Source organism: Dreissena polymorpha, chromosome 15 (genome assembly GCF_020536995.1).
Source record: "Dreissena polymorpha isolate Duluth1 chromosome 15, UMN_Dpol_1.0, whole genome shotgun sequence".
Lineage (NCBI taxonomy): Eukaryota > Metazoa > Mollusca > Bivalvia > Myida > Dreissenidae > Dreissena > Dreissena polymorpha.
This window is the reverse complement of record NC_068369.1, coordinates 40,353,978-40,378,746: the sequence shown is the minus strand read 5'-3', so window position 1 is coordinate 40,378,746 and position 24,769 is coordinate 40,353,978. Positions and strand designations below refer to the sequence as shown.

Below are 24,769 nucleotides of genomic sequence, written 5' to 3'. Positions count from 1 at the left end.
GCTGTTTATACCATTTGACTGTTATATATGCTCAATGTTTTGCCATTCTGTCAATATATGTTTGCAAGCCTAAATATTTGGATGGTAATAGGCATTTGTAGATATTTACATCACCTTAGAAAATGCGTCTATATGAGTATAAAGTGTTATCAGTTTATGGATAAAGCACTTCCATATGTCTAAGGAGATTACATTTTAACTTATTATGCCCCCCTTCGAAGAAGAAGGGGTATATTGCTTTGCACATGTCGGTCTGTCGGTCGGTCGGTCCACCAGGTGGTTTCCGGATGATAACTCAAGAACGCTTGGGCCTAGGATCATGAAACTTCATAGGTAGATTGATCATGACTCGCAGATGACCCCTATAGATTTTGAGGTCACTAGGTCAAAGGTCAAGGTCACGATTACCCGGATTAGTAAAATGGTTTCCGGATGATAACTCAAGAACGCATACACCTAGGATCATGAAACTTCATAGGTAGATTGATCATGACTCGCAGATGACCCCTATTGATTTTGAGGTCACTAGGTCAAAGGTCAAGGTCACGGTGACCCCAAATAGTAAAATGGTTTCCGGATGATAACTCAAGAACGCATACGCCTAGGATCATGAAACTTCATCATTAGATAGATCATGACTCGCAAATGACCCCTATTGATTTTGAGGTCACTAGGTTAAAGGTCAAGGTCACGGTGACCCGAAATAGTAAAATGGTTTCCAGATGATAACTCAAGAACGCATACGCCTAGGATCATGAAACTTCATAAGTAGATTGATCATGACTCGCAGATGACCCCTATTGATTTTGAGGTCACTAGGTCAAAGGTTAAGGTCACTGTGACCCGAAATAGTAAAATGGTTTCCGGATGATAACTCACGAACGCATACGCCTAGGATCTTGTTAAAATTGACCATACCATGAACTATAGACATGCAAGACATGTTTTTCATCCCCAGTGATACATACATTCCTGATTGTTTTGCCCTTGAGTAAAGCTGACAAAGCATGTTAGGGTTTCATGTATGAGTCCTGTTTGTGACAATCACAAGTTTCCTTGTTGCTGTCTCTATTTCACAGCTGGGGTCCAGATGATGATGGAAGAACAGTCGACGGACCTCATACGTTAGCTGCAGTATGTAGATGTTCGTTGACTTATTCATTCCAACAATGTCTGTCATTATGAGCACTGCTGGCTAAGAAGTAAAGAAGTTTATGTTTGAACAAAATGCTGTTGATGAGTAGTTACTATTTAAATAGTTTGGGTTTTGTTTTAACTTTTTATATTGTTAATATATCCTGTCTGTCTGTCTGTCTGTCTGTCTGTCTGTCTGTCTGTCTGTCTGTCTGTCTGTCTGTCTGTCTGTCTGTCTGTCTGTCTGTCTGCCTGCCTGCCTGCCTGCCTGCCTGCCTGCCTGCCTGCCTGCCTGCCTGCCTGCCTGCCTGCCTGCCTGCCTGCCTGCCTGCCTGCCTGCCTGCCTGCCTGCCTGCCTGCCTGCCTGCCTGCCTGCCTGCCTGCCTGCCTGCCTGTCTGCCTGTCTGCCTGTCTGTCTGTCCAAAACTTTAACCTTGGTTAAAGTTTGATAACTCTTGCTATATTGAACATTATAGACTTATTTCATGGATGCACGGTGAACAGTCTAAACTTTTTCCCAAGGTATAAGGGATGACTTTGGTACTGTTGCCCGAGGCCGATAGGCCGAGGGCAACGGTTCCAAATGTCAGCCCTGATACCGAGGGACAACAGTTTAGACTGTTCACCAAGCATCCATGAAATAAGTGTTTTATTACCTGATCAAATTTCCAACATAGAATAACAGCAAACTAAATTTTTATTTACACACAACAGTAATAGATAAAATAAATAATTTTGACTGTTTAACTGTAAAATGACGTCATTTTTTCGACGAAATGACGTCATTATTCCAGCAGGCAACAGTTCAAACTGTTGACCCGTCAACAGTTCGATCTGTTGACCCGTCAACAGTTCGATATTCACCGGTAACAGTTTAAAACATTGCAAATTTCTTTTTCGACGAGGAAATAGCAAAAAATAATTAATTATCATTTATATAAGACATCAGGTAATAAATCAACTTGATATTTAGTAGTATAATTTACCATGCACGTGTATCTCATGGAGCTGCTCATTTTGAGTGGTGAAAGGTTAAGGTCATCCTTCATTGTCAAAGGTCAAATATCATTGTATTTTTATGCCCACGGATCGAAAGATATTTTGTTTTTGGCCTGTCTGTCTGTCTGTCTGTCATTTATTCATTCATACATTCATTGTGTGTGTCCCAAAACTTTAACCTTGGCTTAAGTTTGATAACTTTTGCATTATTGAAGATAGCAACTTCATATTTGGCATGCATGTTTATCTCACGGAGCTGAACATTTTGAGTGGTGAAAACTCAAGTTCAAAGTCATCCTTCAAGGTCAAAGGTCAAATATAATTGTATTTTTCTTTCCTAAAACTTTAATCTTTGTTAATGTTTGGTCATAACTTTGTTAATATTGAAGATAGCAACTTGATATTTGGCATGCATGTGTATCTCTTGGAGCTGCATGTTTTGAGTGGTAAAAGGTCAAGGTCATCCTTCAAGGTGAAAGGTTAAATTTATGGCTTCAAAGCGGCGCAATAGGGGGCATTGTGTTTCTGACAAACACATCTCTTGTTCTTTCCTAAAACTTAAACCTTCATTAAAGTTTTATCATAACTTTTTTAATATTGAACACATCAACTTCATATTTGGCAAGCATGTGTATCTCATTGAGCTGCACATTTTGAGTGGTGAAAGGTCAAGGTCATCCTTCAAGGTCAAAGGTAAAAAAAAAAAAAAAAACATTTCTCCATTCAATCTCTTACTTTTTTCTTATGGAGCTGTACATTTTGAGTGGTGAAAGGTCATGGTCAACCTTCAAGGTCAAAGGTCAAAATACAATAAACATAAATTTTCATAACTTTTTTAATATTGAACACTTAATATTTGGCATGCATGTGTATCTCGTGGAGCTGCAGATTTTGAGTGGTGAAAGGTCAAGGTCAATGTCATCCTTCAAGGTCAAAGGTCAAAAATAAAATTAAAAAAAAATTCATTTCTCCATACTTACTTCTCGTGGAGCTGCACATTTTCAGTGGTGAAAGGTCAAGGTCAACCTTCAAGGACAAAGGTCAAAAAATAAAAAACTTAAATTTTCATAACTTTTCATGCCCCCGGAGCGATGCTCAGGGGCATATTGTTTTTTGCCTGTCTGTCATTCCGTCATTCTGTAATTCTGTCCCAAAACTTTAACCTTACAATAAAGTTTTGCAATAACTTTTAAAATACTGAACACAGCAACTTGATATTTGGCATGCATGTGTATCTCATGGAGCTGCACATTTTGAGCGGTGAAAGGTCAAGGTCAAAGGTAAAAAAAAAGCTGCGCATTAGGGGGCTTTGTGTTTCTGACAAACACATCTCTTGTTTTCTTAATGATTTAAAAAATAAAATAAAATCATATTCATTGTATATTTAAGCATTCCTTGATAACTAACTATTGCAACTGACAGTGTCTGTATTTTTTGGTAATACTATTAAACAAATCAATATGACACATTATCTCACTGATAACATAAACATGATGAATTGTTGTTTTGTTATTCTAATTTTGAAAGGCTGCTATGAAGAAGGGCATTGACTTTGGTCGTCATGGTTACGGCAGCATTTACGTGGTTGCTAGCGGCAACGGGGGCCATGAAGGGGACAACTGTAACTATGATGGATACGCAAACTCACTGTACACCGTCACAATAGGTAAGAGTACATACATTTTCCTTTGTTCAGTTTATTGATTGTCTCTAGAAAACAGTTTTAAGAAGTAAACATTTTTTATCTGAATTTTGTTCATTGATTTTGATATTATTAGATCAATTTGAATTGACAGGCTGTTGTTTTTCCGCAAATAGTTTACACTTCTTATAAATTTTTAAGATGAAATAATACCACAAATATTCTGCTTACTCGAATTACTATTAAATGGCTTAATGGCTAATCACATATTTGCAAGTATTTTGATTCAATAATATTGCAGCATGAATATGATTAATATGTAAAGTGCCTCTTCTGTTAATGTGTTTGTTATAACATGCTTTTATTAAAAAACTATAGCAAATATGTTGCTTATAAGCTTTTCCCAAGGGCCCAGCAGTGTAAGGGCACACACGTACTTATACCTCTAGAAATCTCATTCATATCTTTATGTACTTGTTTTGGCATTAAAGTTGTGTAAGTAGTGTCATTAATGAAGGAGATTTACAAAAAAGGAGAAATAAAAACCAATGTAAATGTAAAGCAATGAAATCCTAGGGAAAGGCCTGTTAAAAATTGAGCCACATTCAGGGAAAACTAGGCTTGTGACCCAGGGACAACACTTTCAGCTTTTATTGGATTTTGGGTTTAAAGGAAGTTCCTTATAAACGAAAATCTAATTAAGGCGGAAAGTGTTGTCACTGATAAGACTCTGCAAACTGCAGGCAAATTCATGGGGCCCTTTTTTCCCAAAATGAGGCTCAATTGCATATAAATCTCAACAGGTGCTGTAGACGAGACTGGTCATATGCCGTATTATGCAGAGGAATGCGCCTCCATGCTGGCTGTCACATTCAGCAGTGCAAGTGGTGGATCTAACAGAGATATTGTAAGAAATCACTGTCACATTCAGCAGTGCAAGTGGTGGATCTAACAGAGATATTGTAAGAAATCACTGTCACATTCAGCAGTGCAAGTGGTGGATCTAACAGAGATATTGTAAGAAATCAAGATTTAATTCGAGCTGCGCTTTCAGAAAGCTGAGATTCATGCATGAGCGTAAAGTCTCATCCCAGATTAGCCTGTGCAGTCCACACAGGCTAATCTGGAACAATACTTTCTGTCTGATGCGGATTGTTAAGAAGGGAATTCCATTTATCTTAAAATATCATAAAAGCCAAAAGTGTCCCTGATTAGCCTGTGCAGGCTTCACCAGCTAATCTGGGACAACACTTGATGCACATGCATTAAGCCCCTATTTCCAGAAAGAGGCTGATATGCATTAATAGGATGTGCGTTGTACAATAGCATGCTATGTTGTGTGGAAACCGTTTTACTTTGTGTAAAATACTATTATTTTTTTCAAAACAATAATATGTCAATAAATGTATGTATTTGATGAGCTTTTTATCAAACGAAGAATATGAGTATTTGAAAATTGTAAATTTGAAGTTTGACCAATGAAAATGCAGAATTACTTGTTTGTAAATGTCCTATTAGCTAAAAGCAAAAATTATAGCTGTAATGGATTTGGTTTCTTTTGATGACACAGTTCAATGCCTAATTGTGGAAAGTGTTTTTCTATATTATTGAATAAATATCTCAATTAGCCTTTTAAATTGTATAACATTCAAGCTGAAATACATAAGCTCCAACCATTAGCTAAATTTCATATCTCAGTAATACTGCTGCTGGTTGCCAGGTAACCACGGACTGGACTTCAGGGGCTGCGGCTGACCGTACAGGCTGCACCCTCCATCACACAGGCACCAGTGCAGCTGCACCAATAGCGGCCGGCCTCGTGGCTCTCATGTTGGAGGTGCAGCCATGTCTCACGTGGAGGGACGTACAGTACATCATCATACTGACAGCTCTCAGGGTAAGCCATTTCTCACGTGGAGGGACGTACAGTACATCATTATACTTACAGCTCTCAGGATAAGCCATTGCTCACGTGGAGGGATGTACAGTACATCATTATACTTACAGCTCTCAGGGTAAGCCATTTCTCACGTGGAGGGACGTACAGTACATCATCATACTGACAGCTCTCAGGGTAGGCCATTTCTCACATGGAGGGACGTACAGTACATCATCATACTTACAGCTCTCAGGGTAAGCCATTTCTCACGTGGAGGGATGTACAGTACATCATTATACTGACAGCTCTCAGGGTAAGCCATTTCTCACGTGGAGGGACGTACAGTACATCATCATACTTACAGCTCTCAGGGTAAGCCATTTCTCACATGGAGGGACGTACAGTACATCATCATACTTACAGCTCTCAGGGTAAGCCATTTCTCACGTGGAGGGATGTACAGTACATCATCATACTGACAGCTCTCAGGGTAAGCCATTTCTCACGTGGAGGGAGGTACAGTACATCATCATACTTACAGCTCTCAGGGTAGGCCATTTCTCACATGGAGGGACGTACAGTACATCATCATACTGACAGCTCTCAGGGTAAACCATTTCTCACGTGGAGGGAAGTACAGTACATCATCATACTGACAGCTCTCAGGGTAAACCATTTCTCACGTGGAGGGATGTACAGTGCATCATTATACTGACAGCTCTCAGGGTAAGCCATTTCTCAGGTAGAGGGATGTACAGTACATCATTATACTAACAGCTCTCAGGGTAAGCCATTTCTCACGTGGAGGGATGTACAGTACATCATCATACTGACAGTTCTCAGGGTGAGCCATTTCTCACGTGGAGGGATGTACAGTACATCATCATACTTACAGCTCTCAGGGTAAGCCATTTCTCACGTGGAGGGATGTACAGTACATCATTATACTTACAGCTCTCAGGGTAAACCATTTCTCAAATGGAGGGATGTACAGTACATCATCATACTGACAGCTCTCAGGGTAAGCCATTTCTCACGTGGAGGGATGTACAATACATCATCATACTTACAGCTCTCAGGGTAAGCCATTTCTCACATGGAGGGATGTACAGTACATCATTATACTGACATCACTCAGGGTAAGCCATTTCTCACGTGGAGGGATGTACAGTACATCATCATACTTACAGCTCTCAGGGTAAGCCATTTCTCACGTGGATGGATGTACAGTACATCATCATACTGACAGCTCTCAGGGTAAACCATTTCTCACGTGGAGGGACGTACAGTACATCATCATACTTACAGCTCTCAGGGTAAACCATTTCTCACGTGGAGGGATGTACAGTACATCATTATACTTACAGCTCTCAGGGTAAGCCATTTCTCACGTGGAGGGATGTACAGTACATCATTATACTTACAGCTCTCAGGGTAAGCCATTTCTCACATGGAGGGACGTACAGTACATCATCATACTTACAGCTCTCAGGGTAAGCCATTTCTCACGTGGAGGGATGTACAGTACATCATTATACTGACAGCTCTCAGGGTAAGCCATTTCTCACGTGCAGGGACGTACAGTACATCATCATACTGACAGCTCTAAGGGTAAACCATTTCTCACGTGGAGGGATGTACAGTACATCATTATACTGACAGCTCTCAGGGTAAGCCATTTCTCACGTGCAGGGACGTACAGTACATCATCATACTGACAGCTCTCAGGGTAAGCCATTTCTCACGTGGAGGGATGTACAGTACATCATCATACTGACAGCTCTCAGGGTAGGCCATTTCTCACATGGAGGGACGTACAGTACATCATCATACTTACAGCTCTCAGGGTAAGCCATTTCTCACATGGAGGGACGTACAGTACATCATCATACTTACAGCTCTCAGGGTAAGCCATTTCTCACGTGGAGGGACGTACAGTACATCATTATACTGACAGCTCTCAGGGTAAGCCATTTCTCACGTGGAGGGATGCACAGTACATCATCATACTGACAGCTCTCAGGGTAAGCCATTTCTCACGTGGAGGGACGTACAGTACATCATCATACTTACAGCTCTCAGGATAAGCCATTTCTCACGTGGAGGGATGTACAGTACATCATCATACTTACAGCTCTCAAAGTAAACCATTTCTCACGTGGAGGGACGTACAGTACATCATCATACTTACAGCTCTCAGGGAAAGCCATTTCTCTCATGGAGGGACGTACAGTACATCATCATACTGACAGCTCTCAGGGTAAGCCATTTCTCACGTGGAGGGACGTACAGTACATCATCATACTTACAGCTCTCAGGGCAAGCCATTTCTCACGTGGAGGGATGTACAGTACATCATCATACTGACAGCTCTCAGGGTAAGCCATGTCTCACATGGAGGGACGTACAGTACATCATCATACTAACAGCTCTCAGGGTAAGCCATTTCTCACGTGGAGGGATGTACAGTACATCATCATACTTACAGCTCTCAGGGTAAACCATTTCTCAAATGGAGGGATGTACAGTACATCATCATACTGACAGCTCTCAGGGTAAGCCATTTCTCACGTGGAGGGAAGTACAGTACATCATCATACTGACAGCTCTCAGGGTAAGCCATGTCTCACATGGAGGGACGTACAGTACATCATCATACTTACAGCTCTTAAAGTAAACCATTTCTCACGTGGAGGGAAGTACAGTACATCATCATACTGACAGCTCTCAGGGTAAACCATTTCTCACGTGGAGGGATGTACAGTGCATCATTATACTGACAGCTCTCAGGGTAAGCCATTTCTCAGGTAGAGGGATGTACAGTACATCATTATACTAACAGCTCTCAGGGTAAGCCATTTCTCACGTGGAGGGATGTACAGTACATCATCATACTGACAGTTCTCAGGGTGAGCCATTTCTCACGTGGAGGGACGTACAGTACATCATCATACTTACAGCTCTCAGGGTAAGCCATTTCTCACGTGGAGGGATGTACAGTACATCATCATACTAACAGCTCTCAGGGTAAACCATTTTTCACGTGGAGGGATGTACAGTACATCATCATACTGACAGCTCTCAGGGTAAGCCATTTCTCACGTGGAGGGATGTACAGTACATCATCATACTGACAGCTCTCAGGGTAAGCCATTTCTCACATAGAGGGACGTACAGTACATCATTATACTGACAGCTCTCAGGGTAAGCCATTTCTCACGTGGAGGGAGGTACAGTACATCATTATACTAACAGCTCTCAGGGTAAGCCATTTCTCACGTGGAGGGACGTACAGTACATCATCATACTTACAGCTCTCAAAGTAAACCATTTCTCACATGGAGGGATGTACAGTACATCATCATACTGACAGCTCTCAGGGTAAGCCATTTCTCACGTGGAGAGACGTACAGTACATCATCATACCGACAGCTCTCAGGGTAAGCCATTTCTCACGTGGAGGGATGTACAGTACATCATCATACTAACAGCTCTCAGGGTAAACCATTTTTCACGTGGAGGGATGTACAGTACATCATCATACTGACAGCTCTCAGGGTAAGCCATTTCTCACGTGGAGGGATGTACAGTACATCATTATACTGACATCTCTCAGGGTAAGCCATTTCTCACGTGGAGGGATGTACAGTACATCATCATACTTACAGCTCTCAGGGTAAGCCATTTCTCACGTGGAGGGATGTACAGTACATCATCATACTGACAGCTCTCAGGGTAAACCATTTCTCACATGGAGGGATGTACAGTACATCATCATACTTACAGCTCTCAGGGTAAACCATTTCTCACGTGGAGGGATGTACAGTACATCATTATACTTACAGCTCTCAGGGTAAGCCATTTCTCACATGGAGGGACGTACAGTACATCATCATACTTACAGCTCTCAGGGTAAGCCATTTCTCACATGGAGGGACGTACAGTACATCATTATACTGACAGCTCTCAGGGTATGCCATTTCTCTCATGGAGGGACGTACAGTACATCATCATACTTACAGCTCTCAGGGTAAGCCATTTCTCACATGGAGGGATGTACAGTACATCATCATACTTACAGCTCTCAGGGTAAGCCATTTCTCACATGGAGGGACGTACAGTACATCATTATACTTACAGCTCTCAGGGTAAGCCATTTCTCACGTGGAGGGATGTACAGTACATCATTATACTGACAGCTCTCAGGGTAAACCATTTCTCACGTGGAGGGATGTACAGTACATCATTATACTGACAGCTCTCAGGGTAAACCATTTCTCACGTGGAGGGATGTACAGTACATCATTATACTGACAGCTCTCAGGGTAAACCATTTCTCACGTGGAGGGACTTACAGTACATCATCATACTTACAGCTCTCAGGGTAAGCCATTTCTCACGTGGAGGGATGTACAGTACATCATTATACTGACAGCTCTCAGGGTAAGCCATTTCTCACGTGCAGGGACGTACAGTACATCATCATACTGACAGCTCTAAGGGTAAACCATTTCTCACGTGGAGGGATGTACAGTACATCATTATACTGACAGCTCTCAGGGTAAGCCATTTCTCACGTGCAGGGACGTACAGTACATCATCATACTGACAGCTCTCAGGGTAAGCCATTTCTCACGTGGAGGGATGTACAGTACATCATCATACTAACAGCGCTCAGGGTAAACCATTTTTCACGTGGAGGGATGTACAGTACATCATCATACTGACAGCTCTCAGGGTAAGCCATTTCTCACGTGGAGGGATGTACAGTACATCATCATACTGACAGCTCTCAGGGTAAGCCATTTCTCACGTGGAGGGATGTACAGTACATCATCATACTAACAGCTCTCAGGGTAAACCATTTTTCACGTGGAGGGATGTACAGTACATCATCATACTGACAGCTCTCAGGGTAAGCCATTTCTCACGTGGAGGGATGTACAGTACATAATTATACTGACATCTCTCAGGGTAAGCCATTTCTCACGTGGAGGGATGTACAGTACATCATCATACTTACAGCTCTCAGGGTAAGCCATTTCTCACGTGGAGGGATGTACAGTACATCATCATACTGACAGCTCTCAGGGTAAACCATTTCTCACGTGGAGGGATGTACAGTACATCATCATACTTACAGCTCTCAGGGTAAACCATTTCTCACGTGGAGGGATGTACAGTACATCATTATACTTACAGCTCTCAGGGTAAGCCATTTCTCACATGGAGGGACGTACAGTACATCATCATACTTACAGCTCTCAGGGTAAGCCATTTCTCTCATGGAGGGACGTACAGTACATCATTATACTGACAGCTCTCAGGGTAAGCCATTTCTCACGTGGAGGGATGTACAGTACATCATTATACTGACAGCTCTCAGGGTAAGCCATTTCTCACGTGGAGGGACGTACAGTACATCATCATACTTACAGCTCTCAGGGTAGGCCATTTCTCACGTGGAGGGACGTACAGTACATCATTATACTGACAGCTCTCAGGGTAAGCCATTTCTCACGTGGAGGGATGTACATTACATCATCATACTTACAGCTCTCAGGGTAAGCCATTTCTCACGTGGAGGGATGTACAGTACATCATTATACTGACAGCTCTCAGGGTAAGTCATTTCTCACGTGCAGGGACGTACAGTACATCATCATACTGACAGCTCTAAGGGTAAACCATTTCTCACGTGGAGGGATGTACAGTACATCATTATACTGACAGCTCTCAGGGTAAGCCATTTCTCACGTGCAGGGACGTACAGTACATCATCATACTGACAGCTCTAAGGGTAAACCATTTCTCACGTGGAGGGATGTACAGTACATCATTATACTGACAGCTCTCAGGGTAAGCCATTTCTCACGTGCAGGGACGTACAGTACATCATCATGCTGACAGCTCTCAGGGTAAGCCATTTCTCACGTGGAGGGACGTACAGTACATCATTATACTGACAGCTCTCAGGGTAAGCCATTTCTCACGTGGAGGGACGTACAGTACATCATCATACTTACAGCTTTCAAAGTAAACCATTTCTCACGTGGAGAGACGTACAGTACATCATCATACGGACAGCTCTCAGGGTAAGCCATTTCTCACGTGGAGGGACGTACAGTACATCATCATGCTGACAGCTCTCAGGGTAAGCCATTTCTCACGTGGAGGGACGTACAGTACATCATTATACTGACAGCTCTCAGGGTAAGCCATTTCTCACGTGCAGGGACGTACAGTACATCATCATGCTGACAGCTCTCAGGGTAAGCCATTTCTCACGTGGAGGGACGTACAGTACATCATTATACTGACAGCTCTCAGGGTAAGCCATTTCTCACGTGGAGAGATGTACAGTACATCATCATACTTACAGCTCTCAGGGTAAGCCATTTCTCAGGTGGAGGGATGTACAGTACATCATTATACTAACAGCTCTCGGGGTAAGCCATTTCTCATGTGGAGGGACGTACAATACATCATTATACTTACAGCTCCCAGGGTAAGCAATTTCTCACCTGGAAGGATGTACAGTACATCATTATACTTACAGCTCTCAGGATAAGCCATTTCTCACGTGGAGGGATGTACAGTACATCATTATACTGACAGCTCTCAGGGTAAGCCATTTCTCACGTGCAGGGACGTACAGTACATCATCATACTGACAGCTCTAAGGGTAAACCATTTCTCACCTGGAGGGATGTACAGTACATCATTATACTGACAGCTCTCAGGGTAAGCCATTTCTCACGTGCAGGGACGTACATTACATCATCATGCTGACAGCTCTCAGGGTAAGCCATTTCTCACGTGGAGGGAGGTACAGTACATCATTATACTGACAGCTCTCAGGGTAAGCCATTTCTCACGTGGAGGGACGTACAGTACATCATCATACTTACAGCTTTCAAAGTAAACCATTTCTCACGTGGAGAGATGTACAGTACATCATCATACTTACAGCTCTCAGGGTATGCCATTTCTCACGTGGAGGGATGTACAGTACATCATTATACTTACAGCTCTCAGGGTAAACCATTTCTCACGTGGAGGGATGTACAGTACATCATTATACTAACAGCTCTCAGGGTAAGCCATTTCTCACGTGGAGGGATGTACAGTACATCATCATACTGACAGCTCTCAGGGTAAGCCATTTCTCACGTGGAGGGATGTACAGTACATCATCATACTGACAGCTCTCAGGGTAAGCCATTTCTCACGTGGAGGGATGTACAGTACATCATTATACTGACAGCTCTCAGGGTAAGCCATTTCTCAGGTGGAGGGATGTACAGTACATCATCATACTGACAGCTCTCAGGGTAAGCCATTTCTCACGTGGAGGGACGTACAATACATCATTATACTTACAGCTCTCGGGGTAAGCCATTTCTCATGTGGAGGGACGTACAATACATCATTATACTTACAGCTCCCAGGGTAAGCAATTTCTCACCTGGAGGGACGTACAGTACATCATTATACTTACAGCTCTCAGGATAAGCCATTTCTCACGTGGAGGGATGTACAGTACATCATTATACTTACAGCTCTCAGGAAAAGTCATTTCTCACGTGGAGGGATGTACAGTACATCATTATACTTACAGCTCTCAGGGTAAGCCATTTCTCACATGATGGGATGCACAAAACATCATTATACTTACAGCTCTCAGGGTAAGCCATTTCTCACGTGGAGGGACGTACAGTACATCATTATACTGACAGCTCTCAGGGTAAGCCATTTCTCACGTGGAGGGACGTACAGTACATCATCATACTAGCAGCTCTCAGGGTAAGCCATTTCTCACATGGAGAGATGTACAGTACATCATCATACTTACAGCTCTCAGGGTAAGCCATTTCTCACGTGGAGGGATGTACAGTACATCATCATACTGACAGCTCTCAGGGTAAGCCATTTCTCACGTGGAGGGACGTACAGTAAGTCATCATACTTACAGCTCTCAGGGTAAGCCATTTCTCACGTGGAGGGATGTACATTACATCATCATACTGACAGCTCTCAGGGTAAGCCATTTCTCATGTAGAGGGATGTACAGTACATCATTATACTGACAGCTCTCAGGGTAAGCCATTTCTCACGTGGAGGGATGTACAGTACATCATCATACTGACAGCTCTCAGGGTAAGCCATTTCTCATGTGGAGGGATATACAGTACATCATCATACTGACAGCTTTTAGGGTAAGACATTTCTCACTGTGGAGGGATGTACAGTACATCATTATACTTACAGTTCTCAGGGTAAGCCATTTCTCACGTGGAGGGATGTACAGTACATCATCATACTGACAGCTCTCAGGGTAAACCATTTTTCACGTGGAGGGATGTACAGTACATCATTATACTTACAGCTCTTAGGGTAAGCCATTTCTCACGTGGAGGAATGTACAGTACATCATTATACTAACAGCTCTCAGGGTAAGCCATTTCTCACGTGGAGGGACGTACAGTACATCATCATATTGAAACTGAAAGCTCTCAGGGTAAGCCATTTCTCACGTAGAGGGATGTACAGTACATCATTATACTTACAGCTCTCAGGGTAAACCATTTATCACGTGGAGGGACGTACAGTACATCCTTATACTGACAGCTCTCAGGGCAAACCATTTCTCACGTGGAGGGATGTACAGTACATCATTTTACTTATAGCTCTCAGGGTAAGCCATTTCTCACGAGGGATGCACAGTACATCATCATACTGACAGCTCTCAGGGTAAGCCATTTCTCACGTGGAGGGATGTACATTAAATCATCATACTAACAGCTCTCAGGGTAAGCCATTTCTCACGTAGAGGGATGTACAGTACATCATTATACTTACAGCTCTCAGGGTAAACCATTTATCACGTGGAGGGACGTACAGTACATCCTTTACTGACAGCTCTCAGGGCAAACCATTTCTCACGTGGAGGGATGTACAGTTCATCATTGTACTGACAGCTCTCAGGGTAAGCCATTTCTCACGTGGAGGGATGTACAGTACATCATCATACTTACAGCTCTCAGGGTAAGTCATTTCTCACGTGGAGGGATGTACAGTACATCATTTTACTTATAGCTCTCAGGGTAAGCCATTTCTCACGAGGGATGCACAGTACATCATCATACTGACAGCTCTCAGGGTAAGCCATTTCTCACGTGGAGGGATGTACAGTACATCATCATACTTACAGCTCTCAGGGTAAGCCATTTCTCACGTGGAGGGATGTACAGTACATCATCATACTTACAGCTCTCATGGTAAGTCATTTCTCACGTGGAGGGACGTACAGTACATCATCATACTTACAGCTCTCAGGGTAGGCCATTTCTCACATGGAGGGACGTACAGTACATCATCATACTTACAGCTCTCAGGGTAAGCCATTTCTCACGTGGAGGGACGTACAGTACATCATCATACTGACAGCTCTCAGGGTAGGCCATTTCTCACGTGGAGGGACGTACAGTACATCATTATACTGACAGCTCTCAGGGTAAGCCATTTCTCACGTGGAGGGACGTACAGTACATCATCATACTTACAGCTCTCAGGGTAAGCCATTTCTCACGTGGAGGGATGGACAGTACATCATCATACTGACAGCTCTCAGGGTATGCCATTTCTCACGTGGAGGGACGTACAGTACATCATTATACTGACAGCTTTCAGGGAAAGCCATTTCTCACGTGGAGGGATGTACCGTACATCATCATACTGACAGCTCTCAGGGTAAGCCATTTCTCACGTGGAGGGATGTACAGTACATCATTATACTGACAGCTCTCAGGGTAAACCATTTCTCATGTGGAGGGACGTACAGTACATCATTATACTGACAGCTCTCAGGGTAAGCCATTTCTCACGTGGAGAGACGTACAGTACATCATCATACTTACAGCTCTCAGGGTAAGTCCTTTCTCACGTGGAGGGATGTACAGTACATCATTATACTTACAGCTCTCAGGGTAAGCCATTTCTCACGTGGAGGGACGTACAGTAAGTCATCATACTGACAGCTCTCAGGGTAAGCCATTTCTCACGTGGAGGGATGTACAGTACATCATTATACTGACAGCTCTCAGGGTAAGCCATTTCTCACGTGGAGGGATGTACATTACATCATCATACTAACAGCTCTCAGGGTAAGCCATTTCTCACGTGGAGGGATGTACAGTACATCATCATACTGACAGCTCTCAGGGTATGCCATTTCTCACGTGGAGGGACGTACAGTACATCATTATACTGACAGCTCTCAGGGTAAACCATTTCTCACGTGGAGGGATGTACATTACATCATCATACTAACAGCTCTCAGGGTAAGCCATTTCTCACGTGGAGGGACGTACAGTACATCATCATACTTACAGCCCTCAGGGTAAACCATTTCTCACGTGGAGGGATGCACAGTACATCATCATACTGACAGCTCTCAGGGTATGCCATTTCTCACGTGGAGGGACGTACAGTACATCATTATACTGACAGCTCTCAGGGTAAACCATTTCTCACGTGGAGGGATGTACAGTACATCATTATACTGACAGCTCTCAGGGTAAGCCATTTCTCACGTGGAGGGACGTACAGTACATCATTATACTGACAGCTCTCAGGGTAAGCCATTTCTCACGTGGAGGGATGTACAGTACATCATTATACTGACAGCTCTCAGGGTAAGCCATTTCTCACGTGGAGGGACGTACAGTACATCATTATACTGACAGCTCTCAGGGTAAACCATTTCTCACGTGGAGGGATGTACAGTACATCATTATACTGACAGCTCTCAGGGTAAGCCATTTCTCACGTGGAGGAATGTACAGTACATCATTATACTGACAGCTCTCAGGGTAAGCCATTTCTCACGTGGAGGGATGTACAGTACATCATCATACTGACAGCTCTCAGGGTAAGCCATTTCTCACGTGGAGGGATGTACAGTACATCATCATACTGACAGCTCTCGGGGTAAGCCATTTCTCACGTGGAGGGATGTACAGTACATCATTATACTGACAGCTCTCAGGGTAAACCATTTCTCACGTGGAGGGACGTACAGTACATCATTATACTGACAGCTCTCAGGGTAAGCCATTTCTCACGTGGAGGGATGTACAGTACATCATTATACTGACAGCTCTCAGGGTAAGCCATTTCTCACATGGAGGGATGTACAGTACATCATTATACTGACAGCTCTCAGGGAAAGCCATTTCTCACGTGAAGGGATGTACAGTACATCATTATACTTACAGCTCTCAGGATAAGCCATTTCTCACGTGGAGGGATGTACAGTATATCATCATACTGACAGCTCTCAGGGTAAACATTAAGAAGGGCAACAAATTAGCCTCGCTCTGGGAAAAATGGGCTTAATACATGTGCCTAAAGTATTGTCCTAGATTAGCCGGTGCAATTCCCACAGGCTTATCAGGGACGACACTTTCCACCAAACTGGATTTTTAATTATGCCCCCTTTGAAGAAAGTGGCATAGCAGTCACACTGTCTGTCTATATGTCCTTCTGCCGGTCCATCTGACTGTCTTTCTTCTGTGTGTGCAAGTTATGTTTCCTGTCTCTATATTATACTGATTTTCTATTTCTAACGGTTATTGGATCATATTTCCAATTGCAAAAGTTTTTTCCTCAATTTCGTTCCTAACATTTCAAAATTTACAGTTTTACTTTATTATATATACTCAGCCTTGAAAAACCTTTGAGCTGAAACTAAGTCATTTATTTTGATATGTTAAAATAACTAACCACTTATGACCACCATGAGGTGATGGAGCTTGTACAGACTGTGACGTTGTCATTCAAATCCAGTGTATAAATAACATACCAGAAATGACTACCAGACTGTTACGTTGTCATTCATATCCAGTGTACAAATAATGCACCAGAAATGATTACCATTAGGAAACTGAATGTACCAAGTATCGCCTGTCTCATTACCTCAAAGGTGAAACATCACATTTTTGGCTATGAACATCTTGTTTGTGACATAACCAGAGTTTTAAGACAAAAGCGGACATGCAGGCATCCATGCTCTATGGACACGTCTTCTTGTAGATTTGATCTGCCCTGGTGAAAGCTGTATTCTAAAGACAAAGAAATATTTCCAATATTTAAGTATGTGACTTTGTTACCGCTGCTATACCTCACACTATATATAACTGATACACAATATTTGCAGGTTGATGTAGACATGGCCCATTGGCAGAAGAATGCTGCTGGACTGTGGCACTCAAACAAGCATGGCTTCGGACTCATGAACGCCTGGAGACTGACCAGTGCAGCCTCCGTAAGTTGTTAATTCCTTAAAATTGAGCCCTGCTTTAAGAAATAATACATGTGCGTAAAGTTTTGTCCCAGATTAGCCTGTGAAGTCTGCACAGACTTATCAGGGACGACACTTTGCACATTACCTGGATTTCCATAAAGACGAGACTTCTTTTAAACAAACAATACCATAAAAGCAGAAAGTGTTGTCTCTGATTCACTTATGCACACTGCTAGTATGTTAGTGGAATATTTTGGTAGGTAGCATATTTTATCCATTTTTGCAATAAACAATTGTTTTCGTGTGATTGAATACATCTGAATACACATGTATTAATAATTTAAAGCTTTAAAAAAAATACGTTATATAATAATACTTTTTTATTTATTTGTTGTTAAGTAGAGGCTATGTATTTTTTTAATGTACAGTAATTATCAAATGCTGTTTCATGTAAAGAATGTCCATCACTCTTGAATATAATCTTTTTTTAAAGTCAAATACTAGTATTCATCTCATAAGTAAATTATTGAACAGATGACAATTTAATATTAACATATAATAGTAATGAACTGTATTTCTTGATATTTTGTAGATATGGGATCAAGTGCCTTGGCAGACGTCTTTTTCTTTCTCCCAGAAGGATGTTTACCTTCCAATTTCAAAATCTACAAATAATCCACTGGTTGTGTCATACAATGGTACGAATCTGCATTTATATACCTTAAAGCTCATTCCAGAGTTTTTTTAATCTTCTGAGGTCCATTCTTAACCCTTTACCACTTAGATACATATTTTTACGCATTTGTGGTCCCTTAGAAAGTTAAATTTAATTTAAGACCGTTCTTACTAAATTCAAGTTTTAAGGGCTTCATTTCCAATCCTTAGTTACTGATGAGCAGCAAATAGGATAAAACCTTAACAGACTGCGAGTTACTGAGAGGGACACACTTTTCATGTGGCATTTAGTTTATTTTGTCATTTGGTTGTTCCTTGTCCAGTGTTAAATTTTAATCAGCTCAATTTATAATCAGTATTTCAATAAAATACTCTCATAGCTGGTATCAAGATGTTATCAGGGCTTGTAGAGTTTTATAAATGTTTTAATAAATGAGCCCTGCTTTGGTAAAACAGACTAAATGCATGTGCCGAAAGTTTGTCCCAGATTTGCCTGTGCAGTCCGCACAGGCTTATTAGGGACAACTTTTTCTGCTTTTATGGATTATTTTGTTTGAAGGAAGTTTCTTCCTTTTAAGGGGGAAAGTGTCATTCCAATTAGTGTGTGTGCACTGGACAGGTAAATCTGGGATGGCACTTTATGCGCATGCATTCAGACCGTTTTCCCAGGCAACAACGGAAGGATAACACAGATAAATGTGAAATCATTACATATTATTTTTAGTCACGCAGCAGGATGCTGATGGATTTGACCTCTACATAGTGGAGACAGTGTATGTCACCTTGACCTTGCAGCATCCCCACAGAGGTCTGCTGGAGATGAGACTAATGTCCCCACATGGCACAGTGTCTGTCATTGGTGCCAGTAGGAGAAAAGACAAGTAGGTCTTAGTGGAACAGTTTTTGAGCTGATTTTTGGGAAAACTGGGCTTAATGCATGTGCCTTAAGTGTACTCCCTGATTAGCCCGTGCAGTCTGTACAGGCTAATCGTGGACCACACCTTCTGATTTATTTATTTTTTATGATCCCCTTCGAAGAAGAGGGGGTATATTGTTTTGCACATGTCGGTCGGTCCGTCCATCCGTCAGTCCCTCCGTAGGTCCGTCCACCGAATGGTTTCCGGATGATAACTCAAGAACGCTTACGCCCAGGATCATGAAACTTCATAGGTACATTGATCATGACTCGCATATGACCCCTATTGATTTTCAGGTCACTAGGTCACAGGTCAAGGTCACGGTGACTCGAACCAGTAAAATGGTTTCCGGATGATAACTCACGAACGCTTATGCCTAGGATCATGAAACTTCATAGGTACATTGATCATGACTCGCAGATGACCCTTATTGATTTTCAGGTCACTAGGTCAAAGGTCAAGGTCACAGTGACTCGAACCAGTAAAATGGTTTACAGATGATAACTCAAGAACGCTTACGCCTAGGATAATGAAACTTCATAGGTACATTGATCATGACTCGCAGATTACCCCTATTGATTTTCAGGTCACTAGGTCAAAGGTCATGGTGACTTGACACAGTAAAATTGTTTCCGGATGATAACTCAAGAAAGCTTAGGCCTAGGATCATGAAACTTCATATGTACATCGATCTTGACTCGCAGATGACCCCTATTGATTTCCAGGTCACTAGGTCAAAGGTCAAGGTCACGGTGACTTGACACAGTAAAATGGTTTCCGGATGATAACTCAAGAAAGCTTACGCCTAGGATCATGAAACGTCATAGGTACATTGATCATGACTGGCAGGTGACCCCTATTGATTTTCAGGTCACTAGGTCAAAGGTCAAGGTCACAGTGACAAAAACGTATTCACACAATGGCTGCCACTACAACTGACAGCCTAAATGGGGGGCATGCATGTTTTACAAACAGCCCTTGTTTCTGTTTAAAGGAGGTCTCTTCCTAAGGTAAATTCTGTGTAGTCTGAAAGTGTTGTCTTAGATGATCCTGTGCAAACTGCACAGTCTAAACTTGGATGACACTTTGCATACATGCATTAAGCCCAGTTTTCCCAGAATAAATCTGAAATACTCAGAGTGGTTCTGTTGTTATAACTTCATAGGAGGCAAATGACTTAACAGACTTGGAGACTCAGTGATAGGTGGAAACAATTTGCCAAAAAAGATAATATTGAAAATTCAGGGAATTTGACTAAAATTTACAATCTTATCTTTTATAAAATAAAACAGTTCAATACTGGTTTAAGTGCATGCATTTTAAATAAGAAAGTTCACTCTTGTACATAAGGAAATATTAGTGTATGATACTTATCACTTTTTGGCAGTTATTGTACTAATAATTTCATATTTTGTTAAAGCAAAGATCACACTCTAGACAAGAAAATAATTTATTCAGAATTTTGTTGGCCTCTTTGTAATCTTCATGTAGTGTCATAACTGTTTATTCTCAACTGAATTGTGTCAATGTCAGTTCAGCTGAATTTTGTTATATTGGCATCAAAAGAATTCTTGAAATGAACAATAACAAAGAAGAAAACTGTTTACAGAATATTGACACTTTTGGTTTTCAAGTTTAAATTGGTGAATCTTAAGATGGGCATCTTTCTGATGCAAGATGTGTTGTTGTTCTTGTATTATAAATTATTTAATAATTTCTCTCATGATGTGTTCAGACATACTGTCCAATCACAGTTCCACATTACTTTACTATTCTCAAGTTGTAATGCTTGGGGAACATCAGACCCTGGTATATTTGTCTTACTGGTGCATGTTCCAGTTCAAGCGCTGGGTTCAATGGCTGGACATTCTCCACAGTGCGGTGCTGGGGTGAGACGCCAGTCGGCACATGGAAACTCACCATCACAGACCTCGGTGGGTACTGTGAAGGCATGCTCTAGGAAAACGGGGGTTAATGTATGTGTATAAATTGTCATCCAAGATTAGCCTGTGCAGTCTGCACAGGTTAATCTGGGACTACTTTTTCTGCCTTAACTGGAATTTTGTTATTAAGAGACGTCCTTGAAACGAAAAATACAATAAATGTGGAAAGTTTCATCCCTGATTAGCCTATGGGAACTACACACATGCATTAGACTGTTTTTACCAAAGCACCTCACAAATGTTCTTTATTTATTGCGAGACCACAGTGGGCACCTGGAAACTCAGTTTATCATACCGCTACATTGATATCTGTCTGATATTATATTGTCTGATATTACTTTTTGTATCAGTTCAACAGGAAGTTGTTGTATCAGTCGATAATTGGAGGTGGGTCGTTTTACTTGGAATGACTATAAAGTCTTCATTTTTAATAAAATAAAATCAGATTTAACCAAATAAACCTTTTGATACCAATGGGTAATGTATTTTTGATACAAAAGGCAACATAAACTGCAAAAATACAAATATAAGGCGCAGGTGCTTGTGATGTCATTATTAAAAGGTAAAACGTTACAAATCATATTCTTTCCCACTAAAAATGCAGTGTTGTTGCGTTTTTTTATTGTATCTTTAAAAATTGGGACGGAGAGGTATGATAACGGGATGAGTGGTGTCAGTGGTATGATAAACAGAAAAACAGGTAACCGCCTGATCGTTTTGTAATATATCAGGCTCAGCTTAAATAAAATAACGGCTCAGCAAGCCTCGCTGTTATATAATTCTTAGCCTTGCCTGCTATAATACAAAAAGATCAGGCAGTAACCTGCTATTCTCTATAACACAGACCTTGGTGGATACTGTGAATGAATGCTTGGTTGTCAATGTGGAATGTTTTCATTGCTTAACTCAAAATAAATAAATGTCCTTCAAAGACACTAAGGACTGGTCCTACCCAGGGAATGAACTCATGAGTAGTTCAATAAGCCTATGGCTTTAATGCCCCAATTAAGTGTCTGACATTAAGCATTTCGCTTGCTTGTGCATTAATGTCTTAACCCTTCATTAAATAACTGCATTTTAATTTTAAAAGTTACATGGCCTTAACGTAACATGAAGTTAAACAAGAAGTTTTCAAAGCTTGTTAATTCTATGGTTTAAATCTCTGGCTTCAAATTTAAATATAACCAACTCTAGTTATTTGATTATGAGACACCAAAACGTTTGTCAATAATTATTAAGTAGATATGAGTCGTGTTCTGAGAAAACTGGGTATAATGCATGTGAGTAAAGTGTTGTCACAGATTAGACTGTGCAGTCCGCACAGGCTAATCAGGGACGACACTTTCCGCCTAAACTAGATTTTTGCTAAGAAGAGACTTTGTTTAAACAGAAAATATAAAAGAGGAAAGTGTCATCCCTGATTAGCCTGTGCAGACTGCACAGGTTAATCTTGGATTACACTTTACGCACATGTATTAAACCCAGTTTTTTTAGAACGCAGCTTATATTATCAGTGTGATGATGAGAAGGATGTCAATATAATTCCTCAGATGATGCCCAGGTCTATACTCAAGGCAGGCTAGTTAGCTGGACACTGAAGATATTTGGTACTCCAATGACTTCTGAGCAGTTTCAAGCTAGGAAAAGGTATGAGTGTATATAAGCCATGCTCTGGAAAAACTGGGTTTAATGCATGTGCCAAAAGTGTCGTCCCAGATGAGCCTGTGCAGTGTGCATAGGCTTATCAGGGACGACCCTTTCTGCTTAAATGGAAGTTTTTGGTTAAAGAAAGTCTCTTCTTAACAAAAATCAAGTCTAGACAGAAAATGTCCTCCCTAATTAGCCTGTGGGACTGCACAGGCTGATGTGGAGAGACACTGCACAAATGCTTTAAGCCTGGTTTTGTTTTTCTAGAGTGAGGCTCAAATGACTGTACATGTATATACATTGCTTACTTTGACAACACAAAGTGTCCCAACTCAAAACATTGAATCTGATGTGTAATGTACATGAGACTCGGTAGTGGCTTTATATAATTATACTGTAAGCCCTATTAAAGGAACTTTTTCACAGATTTCGGCATGTATTGAAGTTTGTCATTAAATGCTTTATATTGATGCATGTGAATATAGGATCTAAAAAGCTCCAGTAAAAACAAGAATAAAATTAAAGAAAGAAAAAAAAGTAACCTTCAACAGGGCTCGAACCACTGACCCCTGGAGTAAAAGTCTAAAGCTTAGACCACTCTGCCATCCATGCTCATAGAAAATATGATGTATTTTCAACTTTGTATAAGCAATCCTCATAGTGTCACAAAATATAACGACAACAACAGAACTCTCCAAATTATTCAATAGTTTCACGTTGCAAAGCTTTATAATTTTCAGGTTTTTAAATTGTTAAAGGATGCATATAATGGATATTTTAGAGAATGGTTAATGTTCAGTATTACTGTTTCCTCACAAATATCAAAACTACAATGAAAATTTGCAAATCTGAAACTTTTTTTTTTTAATTTGACAAATTACCAAAACATGAAAAGGCCCCTTTAATGTAAATGAAAGAGAAAAGATTCTTGGAAAAAAACATGCATTTTTTAAAATGAAATTCAGTTACAAAAACTTACACGTATCTGGTTGAGCACATCAAGCCCTTGACAATATTTACATGCACATTTAGTTGTTACCCTTTTATCACAAATATTAAAACCCCTGATGTTTGTATATTTGAAGCTTTGAAGATTATTTTTTAACAGAGTTTTCAATACAATATAAAGTTGATACACAGGTGCAGACAATCAAGGTTGAAGGTTAATTGGCCTAGTAACATCATAGCATACCGGTAGTAGGAATTTACCTGCTCATCTGCCTGTATTTTCAGGTCTGTCAATGAAGCTATTTACAGTGGAACTCTGAACAAGAACCCTCGATGCCCTCCTCCTCCTGTGACAGCCTCCCCTGATACCAGCGTCTCAGTCAAAACACTCAAGGTTGGTACAAAAACTAAGGTGCTTGAACAAAATCCTCCAAAACTTAAAGAAACAAATAGTGCCTTTGTTGAACAAAGATTATTATATGCTTTCTTTCAACAAGTGTAGTATTGCTGCATCTTATTTGTGATTAAAAATTTTTTTTAAGAGTTTCAGATTGTTACCCTACAGAATTTCATGAATTAAACTCTAAAAAGTTTAATGAATTAATGCCATAAAGATTTTCATGAATTAACACTTTTAAGAGTTTCATGATTTCAACCTTAAAGAGTTTCGCGAAGTAG

The 24,769-nt window shown here is 41.0% G+C and overlaps 1 protein-coding gene across 4 annotated transcripts in view; it reads left to right on the top strand.

The window, feature by feature from the left end:
- Window positions 1–24,769, top strand: part of LOC127859820 (proprotein convertase subtilisin/kexin type 7-like) — a 39,314-nt gene that overhangs the window by 10,519 nt on the left and 4,026 nt on the right. For 2 of the 4 annotated variants that reach the window (XM_052397323.1, XM_052397324.1), the window contains exons 7-16: window positions 1,080–1,134; window positions 3,661–3,799; window positions 4,579–4,682; window positions 5,496–5,672; window positions 17,875–17,982; window positions 18,554–18,659; window positions 19,361–19,517; window positions 21,393–21,487; window positions 23,047–23,143; window positions 24,377–24,485. In XM_052397323.1, the coding sequence (XP_052253283.1) occupies window positions 1,080–1,134; window positions 3,661–3,799; window positions 4,579–4,682; window positions 5,496–5,672; window positions 17,875–17,982; window positions 18,554–18,659; window positions 19,361–19,517; window positions 21,393–21,487; window positions 23,047–23,143; window positions 24,377–24,485 (1,147 nt within the window). Of the gene's footprint in view, window positions 1–1,079; window positions 1,135–3,660; window positions 3,800–4,578; window positions 4,683–5,495; window positions 5,673–12,483; window positions 12,517–12,945; window positions 12,989–17,874; window positions 17,983–18,553; window positions 18,660–19,360; window positions 19,518–21,392; window positions 21,488–23,046; window positions 23,144–24,376; window positions 24,486–24,769 lie in introns of all 4 variants that reach the window. The other 2 variants (XM_052397326.1, XM_052397325.1) reach the window with 2 other exon arrangements.